The 20011-nt window shown below is 34.9% G+C and overlaps 1 protein-coding gene across 3 annotated transcripts in view; it reads left to right on the top strand.

The window, feature by feature from the left end:
• SPOPL (speckle type BTB/POZ protein like) overlaps positions 1–20011 on the top strand; it is a 65716-nt gene that overhangs the window by 34345 nt on the left and 11360 nt on the right. For 2 of the 3 annotated variants that reach the window (XR_009211932.1, XM_032145720.2), the window contains exons 2-8: positions 8413–8550; positions 8739–8860; positions 9136–9287; positions 10790–10917; positions 17269–17446; positions 17529–17584; positions 19047–19169. Coding sequence is in view for 2 of the 3 variants with exons in the window: in XM_032145720.2 (XP_032001611.1) it covers positions 8473–8550; positions 8739–8860; positions 9136–9287; positions 10790–10917; positions 17269–17446; positions 17529–17584; positions 19047–19169 (837 nt within the window). In the remaining variant the exon portion in view is untranslated. Of the gene's footprint in view, positions 1–8412; positions 8551–8738; positions 8861–9135; positions 9288–10789; positions 10918–12641; positions 12739–17268; positions 17447–17528; positions 17585–19046; positions 19170–20011 lie in introns of those variants that run through there. The other variant, XM_032145722.2, reaches the window with a different exon arrangement.

Below are 20011 nucleotides of genomic sequence, written 5' to 3'. Positions count from 1 at the left end.
ACACACACACACACACACACACACACACACACACACACACAGTGTTAAGCCTGTGATGTTGCACCTCTGGCTAAGCAGCCTTAGGTATTCCCAGTTACCGTGGGTGATGGTGGTTTGTCAGGGCTCTCTTTTTGCCTGACTACACACATCTGTTAAGGTCCATTAATCTAGTGCTAATTGCACTGTTTTCAACAATGCCTTGGGGCATTATGTTGTTCTACAGACTCATCAACTTTGGTTTCCTTTGAAGAAATAGTTCCCTAAGTCAGTGCTTGAAATTTCTTCTGAACCCAGGTGGGCTCCTCTCAGCTGTCTCTTTTCCTGTTTTTTTTTTTTTTGGGCAAATCAACTGTCCTGTAGTTTAGCCTTTGTATCCATTGATTCCTTCAGTCTCTTCTCGTTTGCCTCTCACAGCCTCTACTGTTTTTCAGATCATGCTTGCCTGTTTCCTTCCAAATGAACTTCGTTTCTCTGGGAAGAGATTAAAAGCAGTCTGCTTTATGGTCCACTTCTTTCCACAGGCAAACATCTCCAAGCCCAGGCTCTGGAGTAAGGAGTAAGGAACAATGGTATTTCTTTCCCAGTGATATCTCTACTGTAGGAGCTGAGCTGGAGGGAGGCAGTAACCTCGGTTCTTCTTATCTTCACTCTCCTAGTATGGAACCCACAGCTTACAAGCCAAGACAACAGTGATTGGTACCCCAACGGCACCATGCCCAAAGTAGAGCCTCCACCTTTCCAGCAGTGACTGATTTGAAGAAGGGAGCCAGCCCCTTACCTCTTGGCTACATTCACCTGGAACATCAGCACTAAGTAGCTAGAGGTGTAGCAGGATGAGCCAAACAAACAAACAAAACCCCTCAGACACCAAGTTGAGGAAGGAAAGGACTTTATTCGGCCGGGAGCGTCAGCCGACTTACATCTCAAACAACCGAACTCCCCGAGTGAGCAATTCCTGTCCCTTTTAAGGGCTTACAACTCTTAAGGGGGTCCATGTGAGAGGGTCACCATCAATTGAGCAAGCAGGGGGTACGTGACTGGGGGCTGCGTGGCACCGGTAATCAGAACGGAACAGAACAGGATAGGGATTTTCACGATGCTTTTCCATACAGTGTCTGGAATCTATAGATAACACAAGTAGTTAAGTCATGGGTTGATTTTTAACTACCAGGCTCAGGGCATGGCACCGGTCTGTCTGCCTGTGGATTTCATTTCTGCCTTTTAGTTTTTACTTCTTTTTTCTTTGGAGGCAGAAATTGGGCACAAGACAATAGGAAGGGTGGTCTTTTCCGTTAGAGGCAGGATGAGAAATGTTGACATGCTTCCTGTCACAGGAAGAACTTGACTGGACCTGTTGGAAGAGGGAACACAGTGTTTGTGGCTACACCAGTCTAGGAGTTTCTGACTCCTTGAGTTAGGACAGAGCAGGTCCTGGTTGAAAGACCACAGACTCTCACTTTTCTCATAGTCTCTACTAAATTTTCTTGAATAAATGTTTCTTCATTTGTTCTGTGCTTCCAGCAGTGTTTTTATATTTTTCACCAAATTTGCTGGGGAGTGTGTCCATGGAACTCCTCAAGTTGTCATGCTGAAAGTTTCTTTCATTAGTGGTTCAGTCTCTGCTGGTTATGGGGGTCTGTTCACATTTTCTGTTTCTTCTTGAATCAGTTTTGATAGTTCCACATTTGTGAATTTTAAAATTTTTTCTTCTGTTACTGATTTATAGTTTCATTCAACTGATTGAGAAGATACTTTGTATAATTTAAATTTTTTTAAATTTGTTGAGACTTGTTTTGTGGCCTAGCTAGCATCCTTGAGAACATTCCATATGCACTTGAGAAGAATGTGTGTTCCACTGTTGATGGGTGAAATGGCTATTAGGTCTAGTTATTTTATACTGCTGTTCAAGTCTTCTATCTCTTTATTGATCTTCCTCATTCTATGCATTATTGAATGTTGGGTATTTCTGTCTCCAACTATTATTGTAGAATTGTCTATTCTCTCTTCAATTCTGTTAGTTTTTGCTTGACATAGTTTGGGGCTCTATTATTTGGTGTATATATGTTTGTACTTGTCATACCTTCTTGATGAATTGACCCTTTTATCAATATATAATATCCTTTGTCTCTCGTAACTTTTTTTTTTTTTTTTTTTTTGAGACAGAGTCTCACTCTGTCACCCAGGCTGGAGTGCAGTGGCGCAATCTCGGCTCACTGCAAGCTCCGCCTTCCGGGTTCACACCATTCTCCTGTCTCAGCCTCTCCGAGTAGCTGGGACTACAGGCGCCCACCACCACGCCTGGCTAATTTTTTGTATTTTTTAGTAGAGACTGGGTTTCACCGTGGTCTCAATCTCCTGACCTCGTGATCCGCCCGCCTCGGCCTCCCAAAGTGCTGGGATTATAAGCGTGAGCCACCGCGCCCGGCCTCTCGTAACAATTTTTGACTTAAAGTCTGTTTTGTCTTATGGTAGCATAGCCACCCAGCTCTCTTCTGCATGAAGTATCTTTTTTCATCCTTTCACTTTCAACCTATTTTTGATTTCCATAAACACAAGAACCCTTAACAATATTCTTCCAGTCTTTTCAGATTGCCTATCTGTTGGATCACTTCTTCAGTGCTTAGCCAGGCCATTTACAACTCTGCCTTAGTCTTCACTTCCTGTTGGCTCAGCACTGTCAGCCAGCTTAGGACCTTCTTACCTGTTTTCAAGCATGTGTTTGCCCCTGGGCTTACCCATGGCTTTCTAGATTTCCTGGTATATATGGGAGCTTTTCAAAGCTTTTATTCCCCAGCTTCTTCTTTCCCACGCTTTTTTGCCTGGTCATTGCTTGTGCCAGCTCTGATTCCTTCTCTAGGTGGCTGTAACTAATACATTTGCCTCTTAATGCTTTTGATAAATGCCAGATCCCAGAATGCTGTCCCCTACCTCGGGGAAGCTCCAAGGCAGGTGAAACTGGCCCTTCAGTCAGTCCTTCAGGGAATTGCCAGACTGATCAAAGTACATGACAATATGTTTTAGAATAAGGTCCATCTTGCTGTCTTTGGTACCAGCACCCTATACCAGGAATGAGGGCAAATGACTTTATATCAGCATCCTATATCAGGAATGAGGGCTGATGACTTGGGCAGACCACCAAACTTGGGGAGGGAGCCATAGTAAGCAGGTGTGTTAAAATGCCACAGCCCTTTCTCACTGAAATTCAGTAGCTTCTTTATTAAGCATTCCCTTAGCTATTAAGTTTTTTTGTTGTTGTTGTTGTTATTTTGTTTTTTTTTTTGAGACAGAGTCTCGCTGTGTCACCCAGGCTGGAGTGCAGTGGCGCAATCTCAGCTCACTGCAAACTCCGCCTCCCGGGTTCAGGCCATTCTCCTGCCTCAGCCTCCCGAGTAGCTGGGACTATAGGAGCCCGCCATCACACCTGGCTAATTTTTTTTTTTTTTTGTATTTTTTAGTAGAGACGGGGTTTCACCATGTTAGCCAGGATGGTCTTGATCTCCTGACCTCATGATCCGCCCGCCTCGGCCTCCCAAAGTGCTGGGATTACAGGCATGAGCCACCACGGCCGGCCAGCTGTTAAGTTTTTGATTCAGTTCCAGAGTTTCAAACAAGCTGATTCTGACCATTTCACCAGCTATTCATTTCTTTTGTGGATGGATGGAGTTTTGGAGCTCTCTACTATTTTGTGACATCTGTATGTATATACATTTTTACGTATCTATGAATTTCTACCTATATAGTTTAGGGATTCATAGATATTTTTAAAGAATGTCAAGAAATTTATTGGTATGATAATCAGCAATTCAGGATACACATTACTTCTGGTAAAGAGAGGAAACATGATGGTGGTAGGGACGCACCAGGATGATGGGTACATGATTGTTTGACATGCGATTCTTTTTATGTTTTCTGAATATTTGAAATTTTTATATAAAGTTAGTTGTGTGTGTCTATATGACATATATAAAACATTGTGACATTCAAGCATTTTGTTGAAGTAGAAAGTCTTGTATATGTTTATTCGAATAACAAATCTTGCTTTCCCTTTAATAAGTAAAAGTAGGAAATGTCACACTTGAAATGCTTAAGACTAGTTTATATGACGGAATAGGGAAGAATCTTTTACTTATTTGTTGATGTATATAGATTGATTGTCTTGTGTTTTTCTCTAGATCTTAGTTTCCTTGTACCTTCTCTGCAAGCTTTTTCTGTAAGAATGAGGATAGGAAGGCCTGAATGTTAGTAGGTAGTTGATAGTCTACTGTTTTTATTTTCATTTTTCTTCTTACAAAGAGGAGGAAAAAAATTAGAATCCTGGAAATAGCACTGAAGTAGACTTTGGGAAAGCTTTGTCTTTGTTCTTTGTTCTAATATTCATTTAACAGTGTAAATTTGGACAGTTCTTATTTTCTGTGCCAGTCCTCATTTGTAAAATAAGAATTGGAACAGATAGGTAAGGCCTGTTAAGCTTTATAAAATCTGGAAGGGCAGCATGATTCTATGGAAAGAGCATTGACTTTGGAGCCAGGCAAATTTGTGTTCAACTATTTTCTAATTACTTTAAAGTAAACTTTCTAAACTGTCTATTTTCTCATCATTAAGATGGGGTATTAACACCCATCTCACAGAGCTACTGAAGAATGAACAACATATATAATATCTTGTAAAGTGCTCACACATACAGTCTGTTCACTCAGATTCTCCATACCCTTGTCTTGTAACTACATCCTTTGAAGGAGTAGCTGGAGAGAAAACAAACAAACAAAAAAATCCTTGTAACCTTTTATGTAGCTTGCTTTTTTTTAATTTTTTTTTATTTTTTATTTTTTTATTTTATTTTATTTATTTTATTTTATTTTTTTTTTTATTTTATTTTATTTTATTTATTTTATTTTATTTTATTTTATTTATTTTATTTTATGTTATTTTATTTTTGAGATGGAGTCTCACTCTGTTGCCCAGGCTGGAGTGCAGTGGTGTGATCTTGGCTCACTGCAACCTCCACCTCCCAGGTTCAAATGATTCTCCTGCCTCAGCCTCCGGAGTAGCTGGGATTATAGGTGCCCACCCCCATGCCCGGCTCATTTTGTATTTTTAGTAGAGACAGAGTTTCACCATGTCAGACTGGTCTTGAACTCCTGGGCTCAAGTGGTCTGCTTGCCTCAGCCTCCCAAAGTGCTGGGATTACAGGCGTGAGCCACCATGCCTGACTGTAGTTTGCTTTTATATATGAATTACATTTGAAGTGTATATGAAGTATATTTTTATATAGGAGGTATGTTGTGAGTTATACTTCAAGAAGATAATAACTCTTCTAGAGATATTGAAGAAGTTTCCCTTTACCCTCCAGGGTTTCTAAAAGTTTTTTATTTATGTTTTTTGTTAGTATTAAATTATAATAGTATCTTTTTATAAAAGTTTAAAGATTCAGGTTACCGTTTTCTTTGATTTCTTTCTTTTTACCTTCTACCCCAGGATCTATTACTTAAACAGTAACACAGACACAAGATATTACATGTTTTCTGTAGTCCATATGAGTTTGAAAATAACCATGTTTTCCACTACTTTTAAAAATAATTACTTGTCGGCCGGGCGCGGTGGCTCACGCTTGTAATCCCAGCACTTTGGGAGGCCAAGGCGGGCGGATCACAAGGTCAGGAGATTGAGACCACGGTGAAACCCCGTCTCTACTAAAAATACAAAAATTAGCCGGGCTTGGTGGCGGGCGCCTGTAGTCCCAGCTACTTGGAGAGGCTGAGGCAGGAGAATGGCGTGAACCCGGGAGGCAGAGCTTGCAGTGAGCCGAGATCGCGCCACTGCACTCCAGCCTGGGCGACAGAGCGAGACTCCGTCTCAAAAAAAATAATAATAATAATAATTACTTGTATTTCTGTATTAATTAAAACAACACATTTATGAAATATGAATAAATAAAAATAAGAAAAAATCTCATCATCCAGAGATAACCTTTTAATATTTAGATGTATTTGACATTATCACTGAAATGCCAAAGTACAACTCAGTGCCTCCACCTGCCAGTCTGTTTTTCTTTATGCACCAGTACCTCTATATACTATTTATATTTATAAAAGCAATGTCCTGTTAGGCATACTGTTTGATTTTTTTAGATATATAACATATGCTGAACACTTTTCCCTGTCATTAAGAAAATTTAATACACTCTTAATGGTTGCACATTTTCCATGTATTAATATTACAGAAATATACTGTGCTCAAAATTATCTTTTTCACAGTTGTAATCATTTTCCTAGGGTGTATTTATAGGATGAATCTGACAAAATTTCTTTTGATACTAATTATAAAATTGATCTATAGCAAAGCCTTATCCCCAGTATAGTGATGTCTGCTTCTCTGCAATTTTGCTGGCTGTAGGGCTTGACAGTTTAAAATAATCTTGGACAGTGCAATAGGTAGAAAATGTTGAGGGTTCTTTTTCTATTTCATTGATTACAAGTGAAGGTAAACTTTTTTTTTTTTTTTTTTGGTAATCATTCTTCTGTGAAATGCTTACTCATCTCATCATTTTTTGTGTGTGTGTCAATGTTTTTGAAATCAATGCAAGTTGCCAGAAACCATATAAATGCTTTCATGGACATCAAATAACACCATCTGCATTTTTATACTTTTAGAAATTGGTAGCTTATATTTTAGCATCATTCCCTTCTTGCCAGAAATCTCACCATGAAATAATAAGGGAGATTATTATACTATTTATATTCCCACAAGAAAAGTGTGACAGTGCCTCTCCTTACATTCTCACTCATCTTTTGGATTGTTCCTAGTTTGATAGGTAAAAAGTGGCTTTTTAATTTAGTTTTAATTTTAATTTTTCTAATTATAAGTTTCTTTCCTGTGAGTTATTTGCTTATTGTTTTCTTATTTGTAAAAATTCTTTATATATTAAGGAAATTAGTTTTATGTGCTATATGCATTTCAGATATTTTTCTTGGTTTATTGTTTTTGAAATTGGTCATAATGGTTTATTTTATCAGGTTTCTTTTACAGTCACTGGCAAAAGTATTGACCAGGACACATCTCTCTCGTATATTACTAGAGATTTTTCTAACAGATAAGTCTAATAATCATTACTCTTTCAGTACATTTATTTAATTAACCATGAATTTGCCTAAAATAAATATTCAACTTTTGTTTCTGCTCCTGTTTCTACTCCCAAGTCTGTAGAAAAGAATTGTGGTCTGTCTTGGAGAATGTTCCACATGCACTTGAAAATAATGTGTGTTCTACTGTTGATGGATGAAATGGCTATTAGGTCTAGCTAGTTATTTTATACTGCTGTTCAAGTCTTCTATTTCTTTTTTTATCTTCCTGGTTCTGTGCATTACTGAATGTTGGGTATTGCTGTCTCCAACTATTACTATAGAATTGTCTATTTTGCCTTCAACTTTGTTAGTTTTTGCTTGATATAGTTTGGGACTCTTAGTATGTGGTGTATATATGTTTGTACTTGTCATACCTTCTTGATGAATTGACCCTTTTATCAATATATAATATCCTTTGTCTCTCATAACAATTTTTGTCTTAAAGTCTGTTTTGTCTGTGGTAGCATAGGGTTCTCCAGACTTCAGTACATATATTGTCATGTAATCTTGAAACCCTCTTGCACCTCCAGAGTGCACTACTTATGTAGCTTATTCTGATTGTGCCTCTTTCTTTTAGTAAGTTACAAAGCAGTAGCATCTGGTCACTAATATCCTGGTTAGGTTATGAAGAGGTAATTATGCATTACCATTGGATATAGTACAAGAACAGCTAACTAGGAGGAAATTTTATAACAGTACGTCTCGGTAAGAAGCACTCTGTTAGGGATGAAGTCTTATCAGAGAACCTGTTGTCTGAGATAGACGTAGACTTTTGTAGAAAGTCTGTATTTCTTCTTACAGACCATTCGTTGCCTGTTACATTCCATTCTATGTTTTACTTGACAAAAACTTCTGGAGTCTGACAGATGGGTAACTAGTATTTATAGTTCTAACTTTGCAAACCTTTTGGTTTTCATGACTATGTAAATAAAAAGGTAAAGGAAGGTGAACCAGATATTAACTGATGTCGTTATGTTTCCATGATATTTTGTGATTTTATGTATATGCTCTTACTCTTAAACTATATGTTATTTTTAAAGTTGTGATTTTTTGGAGAACATGGCTTTATAAAATAATCTTGTCTATAAATACTAAGTTTGTTTAGATTTCAAGTGTTACATGTTACAAAAACTTATTTCTTAAAATCATTAAATTTATTTAAAATTCTCACATGTTCCTTCCTAATCTAGTTTGGGATAGTAATTGTTTCATGTCTGTTTAAGTATGTTTTCCCTCTTGATTCTGTCACTTAAACTTTTTAATCAGTACATCAAACTTCTTTCCTTTGTAGGTAAAGTACTCAACTGTGTGGGGTACTACATAAATCCTAAAAGACTACAATAAAGTGGCAATGTCTCGGGAACCCACCCCACCTCTACCTGGAGATATGTCTACTGGTCCCATAGCAGAAAGCTGGTGTTACACACAGGTACATGCTCTTAAAAATCCCTCACTTTATGTCACTTATAAATTTTACAGTATGTTGAGAATATTATTGTGAAACACTTTGCCATAGTTATTAGAAGTGTTAGAAGACTGGATCATAGGATGTTGAACATATAGCAAGTTAAAAGTATTAGTGTCATCATTATAAAAGTGGTTCTCTGAATTTCTTAGGTTAAAGTAGTAAAATTTTCCTACATGTGGACCATTAATAACTTCAGTTTTTGTCGAGAGGAAATGGGTGAAGTGTTAAAAAGTTCAACATTTTCATCTGGCCCAAGTGACAAAATGAAATGGTAAGATTTTTGTTTGCTTTGGATTTTTTTTGTTTTGTTTTTGATGTGATTATCAGCTGCTCATGATTTTGTTGTTATTATTGTTCCTGAATGAGTATTAATGTAATTTCATATTAGATTGGTAATATGTTCCTAATAGTGTGGGGAATTATAAAGAACTGTGAGATGTTGACAGGAGTGTTGTTTGTGACATTAACACGTGATTTCAGTGTTCTCTCTCTCTAATGCTTTTCAAGTATTATATTCCTCCATGTGAGCTTATTGTTTTATTTTAGGTGCCTGAGGGTAAACCCAAAGGGATTAGATGATGAAAGTAAAGACTACTTGTCCTTATATTTGCTTTTAGTCAGCTGCCCCAAAAGTGAAGTTCGAGCAAAATTCAAATTTTCCCTTCTGAATGCTAAAAGGGAAGAAACAAAAGCAATGGGTAAGTGATTTGTAAACTGAGCGAAGACATTTCTGTATATATAACTACATATTGTGACTTCTTCTGCACCTTTACCTAGAAAAGTCTGGGACTTTTTTCTGCTAAAATCTGCTTAACCTGAAACTTTTAATTTGACCATTATTTAAATCCAGCATAGAGCTATAATTGTTTTACTGAGTCTTAGACTTCGTAAAACATGTAAAAATGATTAATAATATTACTTCTTCATGTCCTAAAATGACATCCAGTTGTCACTTAGAAAAATAGTTGCTGTTAGGGCAAGGTGCCTGGTTCAGTGCTTGGCATATATAATAGGTGCTCAGGAAGCATTTCTCTCTTTCCTTTTTTGCCAGGTAATAAAATCTGAAGAACAATGAGAAAGAATTAGAGTGCCCTGGTATTTTGTCACTAGAATTTTTTGAGCAGTAGATTGAACACTGACTGAAAGCCGTTTTTCTTAGTTTCAGGGCCTATTAATTTCAGTCCAAAATTCACGTATATAGCCAGCTGAAATGCAGTAGCCTTGAGCTTCATAATAGAAGAGTGACGTAGGAAATGTACATTGTGTGTGGCAGGAGAATAATATTTTCTAGAAATGAATCACAGAATCAAGTAACTTGATTATAGAAAATTCACATTCACATACATTTTTAAATAATGTATTGCTAAAATAATATATATTTTCACGTTGTCTCACCTTAAGATAGTGGAGTATTTCAGGCAGGTTGATTACTGATTTTCCACTTCCATTTTATTCTTTGTATAATAGATGACGAATACTTTCTGTAGAGGATCTTGTTTACTGCCTAGTATATAGTTGTTATAGACTACCTTAGGCATTTGAAATATTTACTTCAGGTATTTATTAAAACTATTACAAATTACACAAAAAGCATCTTTTGGACTTTTATGAAAAATTCTTTTTAGGGGAAAGGAAGTTATGTCTAGAGACTTAGGAATGATAAAGGACTTTATTTATCTTTTTCACAGATTCATGGAATTTTCTATAGTTGAATAAAACTTAAATCAGTGGGATGGGTATGCCAGGAAAGCTTAAACATGCCTTGATATTTAGAACATCCATTTTTGAAGGGAGAAGCAGGAAATAAGATGTATGTTTCTTACCAGATTTTGATATTAGATGATGAGTAGTGTGCCTATACCAACATACTTTGATCCTATTTCATTGTCTTTTAGGGTCTAGATTGTTAAAAAGATCTCTTCCTTCTCCATGAGATTTGATCTGACTTTTCTATTTGAGATCCAGAGGTCTGAAATTAAGCTCATTGACAATGGCCAAAATTGAGTAGGCATATGGAGTTACTGTTTCTACCTGACTTAAAAGTCTTATGACATTCGATTTATAAGCACAAATATCTGTAATTTTTATGATGGATGTATTGACAAGTCCTGTTTTTACACATTTTATTTAACTGTGTTACCATGTTTAAAAAGTCTCTTGGATATTTATTTTATTTAAACTCTATTCTGTTTTCCACCAGAAAGCCAAAGAGCATATCGATTTGTGCAAGGGAAGGACTGGGGTTTTAAAAAATTCATTAGAAGGGACTTTTTGCTTGACGAAGCTAATGGTCTTTTACCAGATGACAAGCTTACGTTATTTTGTGAGGTGGGTACATCTTTTATTCTAAGGAACCCCGTGGTTTATTTAGTGATATGGCAAAAGTATAAACTGGATTAATAACACTTTAAAAATTAAGTAATTGGTATAGTTTATCAAGTTTCATTTGTAAATTCTTGACTAGAAAAAGCTATAGAAAATTATTGACTACAAATCAATGTAATGACCCACGGTCTGGAAACATTTTATCATATTTCTAGCTATAATTTGTGTGTACACTTATACTACAACATACTACATCCTTCTTCCTCTTGAAAAGATTGTGAATGTGAATATGTGAACTTTCCTAAATATTTTCTTCATTCTGAGTAACTGACATAGATTGTCAATTTAAAAAAAAATTTTCAGATTGATTGTATTAAGCATTATTACTCAGAGTTTATCAGTTTGAACCCGAAGTACCTGGAAAACATTGAAAAGCTTTTCTGATTGTTCAGGCAGTTGGATTAATCTAATTAAACAGCATTCTAAGAAATAGTTCTCAAATTTTTAAGATATGCCTGTGTCTATTGACAAGCTTACAAGGTGTAATTATGTGCATAGAATGGGATATTTTGAAAGTTACTAGCATTGCCTCTGCCGATAACGTACACTTATGATTTGTCCTAATTTGATGTTTGGATTTGCTTTTGTCATGTTATCATTAGGTAGTTTTATCTAATATTTTTAACCAGTACAGTTTATAGAGAATATACATCAGTAACAATTTTATCAAAATGTTTAAGGCAGTTGATAATTTTCATAAGAAAGATAGTTGAAAAGATTTTTATCATGTACTCAACATTAGATATATTTCAACAGATTATCATGGACAGATGAGTGTCTTAGGAATATAATAACTTCTTTAACTGTGAGTTAGCTGTAATCTTTTTATAGTAAGTGTATAAGGTTTCTTGGCAAGATTACAAACTAATTGTATGACATTATGTCAAAAGAATAACTGAAATATGCCCCCAGAGACTATATAATTGCATCTTATTTTTTACTAAGACAAGTTAAATGAACTGTATGATGAATTTATTATGAACACAATTATTTGGTTGACAAAACATATAGCACAAGTCTTATCATTAAGTAATTGGGAAGAAAACAGTATGTGTTGCTAATCAGCAGATATTCTAAGTAGTATTCTAAATAAATATAGGTTATGCTATATAAAATTTTTACCATCCTTACTGTAGAGTCTTCCAGAATTTTAGCAGTTATCATAAATTTCAACATGTAAATTGTTTAAATGTTAATTTAGAACAGAAAGGGTCTTAAAGGCTATTTAATCCAATTTTAACAAAAACAAAAAATGACTCGCTAAAATAGTTTTAGAAATGAACCTTTTTAGAAAATACTTTTTTTTTTTTTAGAATTGAAATAGTGTTTACAGATATTTTCCTAAGTACACTGTGCTGGAACCTAGACAACCAAGAAATTCAGAAATAAGGCTGAAATTAAGTTTAAGATTTTTTTTTGTATGCTTGGTATCCATATGCTACATGCTAGTGACCCCCAAAAACAAAACCCAACATGACATATATTTTAAAGTTGGCATCGATCAGATTCATTTTTGAATCCTGAAATATACATCCTTTTGCTGATATAGATATTTATACCCTGGGCACCGTATTTAGCATAGGTGGGCAAAAGGTACTTTTAACTAACATGCTTCATGCCCTCCATTGTTTCTTCCACCCCGCTCATGGATGCCCTTCCTTCTACAGAATCTCCAGCACTGCTTGCAGAAGAGGAGGAAGCATTGCACTACCCTTCCTAAAGAACTGCCTCCTCCCCCTCCCCTGCAAGTGGTGCTGTAGACAGGTAAGGCAGTTGGGTGCTACCCTTCTTGCACAAAACATAACTTAATCTTGCAAGTTCCCTACAGTGGTTAAAGTAGCCAGAGATAGAGATTGGTACCAGTGTGTAGGCAGCTCTGCCCTCTTTCCCAAAGTGATGCAGAAAATAGGAATTGAGAAATAAGTAGGAAAACTAGAAAACTGGTTAGTTGAACTTATCTTTTGAAATCCAACAGATTTTAAATACTCTGATAGTCTATAGACTTTTTCCTGTATATCATGCCATTTCATGATATACAGGAAAAATATATGTACAGATAAAATATATATAAATAAGTATTTCATGAGGTTTAACTAGCTCATTTTTAAGGACACATCTTTTTTCCCATCCTGTTTATGTTTTGCTAAGATAGTGTCTTAGTGCATTTCGTGTTGCCATTAACAGAATACCTGAGACTAGGTAATTTTAAAAGAACAGAATTTTTATTGGCTCATGGTTCTGGAGTCTAAGTCCAAGATTGAGGCTACATCTCTTGAGGTCCTTTTTCTCACGTCATAACATGGTGGAAGTCATCACATGGTGAGAAAGACAGAAGAGGTGAGGGGAAGAGTGGGGGTTATTGTAGGGTAAGAGGGTGTGTGTGTGTGTGTGAGCAGGCCAGACTCGCTTTAATAAACCCATTGTCTCAGTAAACACATTAATCCATTCATGAGGTTAGAGTCCTCATGACCTAATTACCTCTGAAAGGTCTCACCTGTCAACATTGTTGCATTGAGTATTAAATTTCCAACATATGATCTTTGTGGAATACATTCAAATCATAGCAGATAGCCTTTCTGTTTTAAAATAATTATATATGATAGCGGGTGGAAGTTGGGATTTATTTTCTAAAAAGCCCTTTCTTGGCAAAATGAAAAGTTGACTACCCTACTTCTGTCACCAGATTTTTTTTTTTAATGACACCAATCTATGAAAATCAGAAAGTCTAAAACTTGCTGTTCCGGAAGATATTCATGTGAAATTCAACTGTTAAAAGTTTCTCACTTTGGAGCCGGTGTGGTGGGTGTTTGGCTAGTTGATTAAAATGGCAAAATTGTAGTACTATTTAGCATTGGAAATTCCCGGCTTTTAGAATTAGTTGGAAAATTCAGATTTCGAAAACTGGAACCAATAGTTACCTTAGCTCTGCATTAGAAGAGACCCACATTTTTCAGGATAGTCACAGATTAGATCCCTCAAATGTTCCTTGTCAGTCTAAACTATATTCTCTGAGTTGAGCCAAAAGCAAATTTGAAAAAGGAATGTCAAATGACTTTGAGGTTTTGCTTTGCAACATTTAACAATTTTGAAGATTGCACATTTGCCTGTTTTTTTGTTTTTTTTTTTTTTTTTTGAAAGAAGCATAACATTGACCTCAGGAAAGAATCTCAGCCTTTTTCCTGAATTTTTTATTCTAGGTTCCATTCAGTAAGAGTATTCATTACCTGCATTTGAGTATGTAATAGATAAAACCAAATTTTTAACATTTTCTTAAATATAGGTATCAAGAAAATAATCAGAATCCATTGCATATGTCCATTTTTAATTAGATCATTAATCTATGTTCTATAAGAAGTCTCTTGAATGCTCTTTGGAGTATGAAGTGTTAATTATGTGTCTTAGTTAAAATTTGTGGTTGCTGTGATAATACTATGTAGATAGGTATGTCAATAATACAAATCTTCTGAATTGTTCTTGCTCATACAAAATACAAATATAATACCAATATTTGTGTCTGATAATATTGTCTTTATTTTTTAATCCTTTTCTTTCATTACCTGATTTTTTGCCAAATTTTTACATTAAATACATTATTTTGAATTTGTTAAGAGACAGTAGAATTCAAGAAATCATTTCTGAAATTAAATACATCATCACATTTTGTAACTCTGCTGTATATATCATGCAAGCCATTGAACAGATCCAAGTTTTTCTGTCTAGAAATTTCAAGAGCAGTGCTTGATATGAACAAATAAATGCTGTTCGGGTCTAAAGAGCTGATCCCTTACGAAACCTTGAATATTAACACCAACATTTTTTGTGTCTATATCATTAGGTTATAATGTGTAATAGAACAGGGCAGTTGGGTAAGGATTAGTGAAACTTTTTTTCTCTTTTGTAGTTATTAAAATTTTAGACATAATTTGATTAAAAACTTGGTAAGATAGGAGAATCTTTATTGGCAAATTTATTTATTTATACAATATCTTGTGGCTCCCATACTTAGAGAAACATCTCATAAGATTGTTGTAGTAAATGCTTTTCGATCATAATTGTGTTAATTTTACTAATTTTAAAAAATATCAAAAACATTGTACAAAGAACCGTAAAGAAAGGAATCTGGGCCAGGCGCGGTGGCTCACGCCTGTAATCCCAGCACTTTGGGAGGCTGAGGCGGGTGGATCACGAGGTCAGGAGATCGAGACCATCCTGGCTAACACGATGAAAACCCTTCTCTACTAAAACTACAAAAGATTAGCCAGGCGTGGTGGCGGGCGCCCGTAGTCCCAGCTGCTCGGGAGGCTGAGGCAGGAGAATGGCATGAACACAGGAGGCGGAGCTTGCAGTGAGCAGAGATCGCGCCACTGCACTCCAGCCTGGGCGACAGAGCAAGACTCCCGTCTCAAAAAATAAAATAAAAAGAAAACAAAAGAATCTGGAGATTTAGGTCTAGTCTTCCTTTGGTACAAGCCAGCACAATGTGGTTTGGAATACTTTCTTTGCCTTGTCTTTATCACGGTTTGAAATCTCTTTATAAAATAAAGTGAATAGATTAGATGATTTCTATGACACCTATGATTTCAAAAGGTTAATATGTAAATTGAGGGCAAAAGTGGTTAATAAAAATATCCTCACAAAAATAAAGATTTTCTAGTTTTTCTTTAGAAGTGTGTATTCATTCACATGAGATATATGTTCATATGTCTGGATGTATTGGGACTTCTGAGACATAATCTTCTCCAAACATTTTATATTGGACCATTATTAGACTTTGTGTTTGTTAGCATGTTGGTAGTTTAGCAAATTTATTTATTTATGATTCTGTTTTCTGCATAATTTACTGTATATATGTATGTCCTTATTTATACTTTTATTTTATAAAAGCCTAATGAAATTTTGTTAAATTAATGCAGCTGTCTATTGCTGCGTAACAAATGATCCCAAAACTTAGAAGTTGAAAACAGCAATAGATAAGTAATGTAACACTTTTTGTTTTGTTTTGTTTTTTTTTTTTAAAAAGTCATTTACTTTGAAACATGTACTTACTAGTTAAGGTAGTATTTTCTTTAAATGTATTTTTTTACGTGTATTAAATGTAATGTGAAATCTTTAATAGCATAGTAGAATCCATTTTTTAAAAAAGTAGTGTGCAGCCAGGTGTCGTGGCTCACTCCTGTAATCCTAACACTGGGTGGTCAAGGCAGGTGGATCACTTGAGGTCAGGAGTTCAAGACCAGCCTGGCCAACGTGGTGAAACCCCTTCTTTACTAAAAACTACAAAAATTAGCTGGGTGTGGTGGTGCACACCTGTAATCCCAGCTACTCGGGAGATCTGAGACAGGAGAATCACTTGAACCCAGGAGGCAGCGGTTGCAGTGAGCCAAGATCACGCCACTGCACTCCAGCCTGGGTGACAGAGCCAGACTTTGTCTCAAAAATAAAAAATAAATAAATAATTTTTTTAAAAAAGTGGTGTGCAAGACTTAGTCAATAGTGTTTTAGGATATTATTCAGTATGTAGTCATCTTTTATGGGAAATAACTTGATCCATATTGTATTGGAATCTCCATAAAAATAATACTGTAATCATACCTTTTATTATTAAGTAAATAAAAGTCTGCAAATTGAACTAAATTATATTGCTCTTGCTGTTGATCTTCCATAAAAGATTTTCATGAACTTTAATAATTACAATTGCTTTTGTGGAAGTTTTTGTACCTTAAAATTTAAATCAGTTTAATATGTATTTAAATTAGTTTTACTAGAAGTGAAACATTAGGAATAACACTTTAAAAACTTCTCAGTTTGCATATGATAGACTGTAATTTTATCACTTTTTTATACTGTAAAAAGTCATTTTGACTTCTAAACAAAATACTATGTTTATGTACATATAGTAAAATTTAAATGCAGGTAGGTTTGAAGTATAAGAAAATAAAAAAGAAATTTTTTTCTCCACCTCACAAAGATAGGTTCTTGTTTGTTTATATCATATTGTGGCTTTTCTATTGAGAAATATTTTTGTAATTACTTTAATAATCAAGCATTTTGACCAATTGATAAGCCATTTATTTACATAAAATAAATTGAAAAAGATCTATATTATTTCTAATTTTTTTATTTCTCTTCTTTAAATTGTGTTTTTAATTTCAGTTTCTGGATATTAGAAATTTTGATTAGGAGTACATTGAATTGTCCAAATAATCTTAAACATAAAAAATTGAAGTATAGACTTAAACTAATTGTTGATATTACTTTGTGAAAGTGTTTTTCTTGCTGTCCCTTTTTTATTAGGTGAGTGTGGTCCAAGATTCAGTAAACATATCAGGACATACTAATACAAATACTTTGAAGGTGCCTGAATGTCGTCTAGCAGAAGATTTAGGTAATCTCTGGGAAAACACAAGATTTACAGACTGCAGTTTTTTTGTGAGAGGACAAGAATTTAAGGCTCATAAATCTGTGCTTGCAGGTACTTTCTACTTATGGGGTAATATAGTACATTTAAAAAAATACATTTATGCATAAAATAATGATGCATAATCTTGTTACAGCTCGATCTCCAGTTTTTAACGCCATGTTTGAACATGAAATGGAAGAAAGCAAAAAGGTAAACATGGTTTAAAGGCTAATATTTAATTTATGTAAACGTAAAGTAGTTGGGTGTATGTTTTAAAAGTAATAGTGCAATGTTCTCATTGTCATACTGTGATAAGCAGGGAAAATGTTTATGAACAGGAAAAAATGTGTTCTATAATAGAACAATAGATGTAGCTCAATGTGGATGTGAAGTCAATATTCCAGAGAACAGCCATTTTTTATGGCCATCTGGTAGGTAAATTGGATAGTTGTTATCCAAAAGGATAGTTATCCAAAGGACTATTCTGGTCCATAGCTATTTGAGAAGTCTCTGTTCAAGGTATATATTCTCCCTTTATAGACTTTTATGGATTGATTTTTGCAATCTGTTTTCTAGCAACAAAAATAACATAGATGACATCAGTATTACTGTATACCAACTATAATCAGGATGTTACCTACTTGACTCCCCCAGATGTTTCTCTTTTACTTGTCATCATGAAATGTAATTATGTTAGAGATCAGAGGTTGATTCTTTGCTGTTTGCATAACTTGTGAACCGTAGGGCTCCAGCTGGACAACTCCAGAGTTTTTTCATGTGGCTCAATTTTATTCTTTCTGCAAAACTAGATGCTGCAATAAAATAACTGCGTTCTTTCTCCAATTTGGTTTGGGGAGATGCCGTGATCAGCCTTCTGATCACTTCCAAGTTGGGAGACATCAATGATGTCATGTACTGTTGACATCAAGGAGTCAGAAAAATTTGCTGTCATTTAGTTAGATATTTAGCTTTATTGATCTCAGAAAAGAAACTAAATACAAAAACACGCAGTAAAAAAGCACTCTTTGGGCTTGACTATTTTTCAGGTAAGCAAGGAAGTGCCAGTATATGATAATACATGCCATTTTTGCAAATGGGAGAATTCTGAGGTAGTGGGCTTTATTGTTACCTCTAGTACCTTGCCCTACTTTTGCTTCATTCTGGGAATTAAGAACTGTTTGTTATAGGATCTTAGGTGTTGTATTAAGACCTAGGGATTCAACAAAGAAAGGGTTAATAGCCAGTGTCCTTTAGAATAGTGGTCAGAAACTTAGCACAGATGTATTTTATTTGGCTTATAGTTTTCTGTTCGTTTACTTGTTTTTTTTTTTTAACTGTTTTTAATTGAAAAATCGGGGCTTCTTTTTCCACATGGTGGTGCTTGGCTTGCTCTGAATATCAGGATATGGGCTCTCCCAACTGGTCATGGTTCCCACCTCTCCGATAGTGTATGCTTTTCCTCTTGGACATGTCCACTTCACTTTGCTGAAGTACTTAATGAAGTTTACCTACCTCAATTTTAAAGTAGAATTTAGGAATATCTGTATATGTGTATTTGAGTTATACACTATTTTAGTGTAGATTTAGGGCTTTTAAATTACTGTCAAAGATTCACTTTGGTTCATTCGTGTGTGCTTTTTTTTAACTTTCTTGTGATGTTTTTCGATATCAGAATCGAGTGGAAATAAATGATTTAGACCCTGAAGTTTTTAAAGAAATGATGAGATTCATTTACACAGGGAGAGCACCAAACCTTGACAAAATGGCTGACAACTTGTTGGCAGCTGCAGACAAAGTAAGTAATTAGGTCTTAAGGAACCAAAATATACCCTCAAGCTTGATTTATATAGAAAACTGTCATCAAATGAAAACTCCAAAAACTTCTATTATTTGTAGATGGCTCTTGAGAGGTTTATGAAATAGCATACAGTGGGGTAATCTGGAAATGAAATTTTTTTTTTTAAGTCACAATGTGAAAGTATCTTGAGCCAGAAAGAAGTGGCTTTTTTCATGGGAGAGTAACCTGTAAACTCAGTCGTTTTGAGTGTATATGGACTTCATTTAAAAGAACACACACACTGGCATATATAATTTTCAGATATTTTTAGTCTTGAGATGTAGTGCATGACCTTTTTTACAAAAAGGAAAAAATATTGGATATTATGTAACTTAATTCTCTCCACGTAGAGATTTTTTATTATGATAGCATAGAAAGAGCAAAAACAATATTAACAATTTTATAATACTTTTTTGTAATGGTGATTTTTTTGAAGGTAGAGAAACTGCAGAAAACATCAGAAAAATCTCTAAGCCAATGGTTCTCAATCCTAACAGCACATTCAGTATACAAGTTCACATATGCATGTATGTGTGTATATATGTACTTATGCATGTGTATGTGTCAATGGATGGTATGTGTGTATATATACACATCATTTGAAAAATGTTACCATTGGGGAAATTGGACCGCGTGTATATGGAATCTGTTTTTTCTGACAACTGCACATGAATCTACGACTGTCTCAATAAAAACTTAAAAACACCATTTACAGTAGCATCATCAGTATTAAATACATAGATATATACATTTGGAAAAAGAGGGTTAAAACCTGCACATTGAAAATTACAAAGATATAT

This window comes from Hylobates moloch, unplaced genomic scaffold (assembly GCF_009828535.3).
Source record: "Hylobates moloch isolate HMO894 unplaced genomic scaffold, HMol_V3 SCAFFOLD_24, whole genome shotgun sequence".
Taxonomy (NCBI): Eukaryota; Metazoa; Chordata; class Mammalia; order Primates; family Hylobatidae; genus Hylobates; species Hylobates moloch.
Note: the sequence above shows the minus strand (reverse complement) of the source record. Positions and strands in the feature narration are given on the sequence as shown.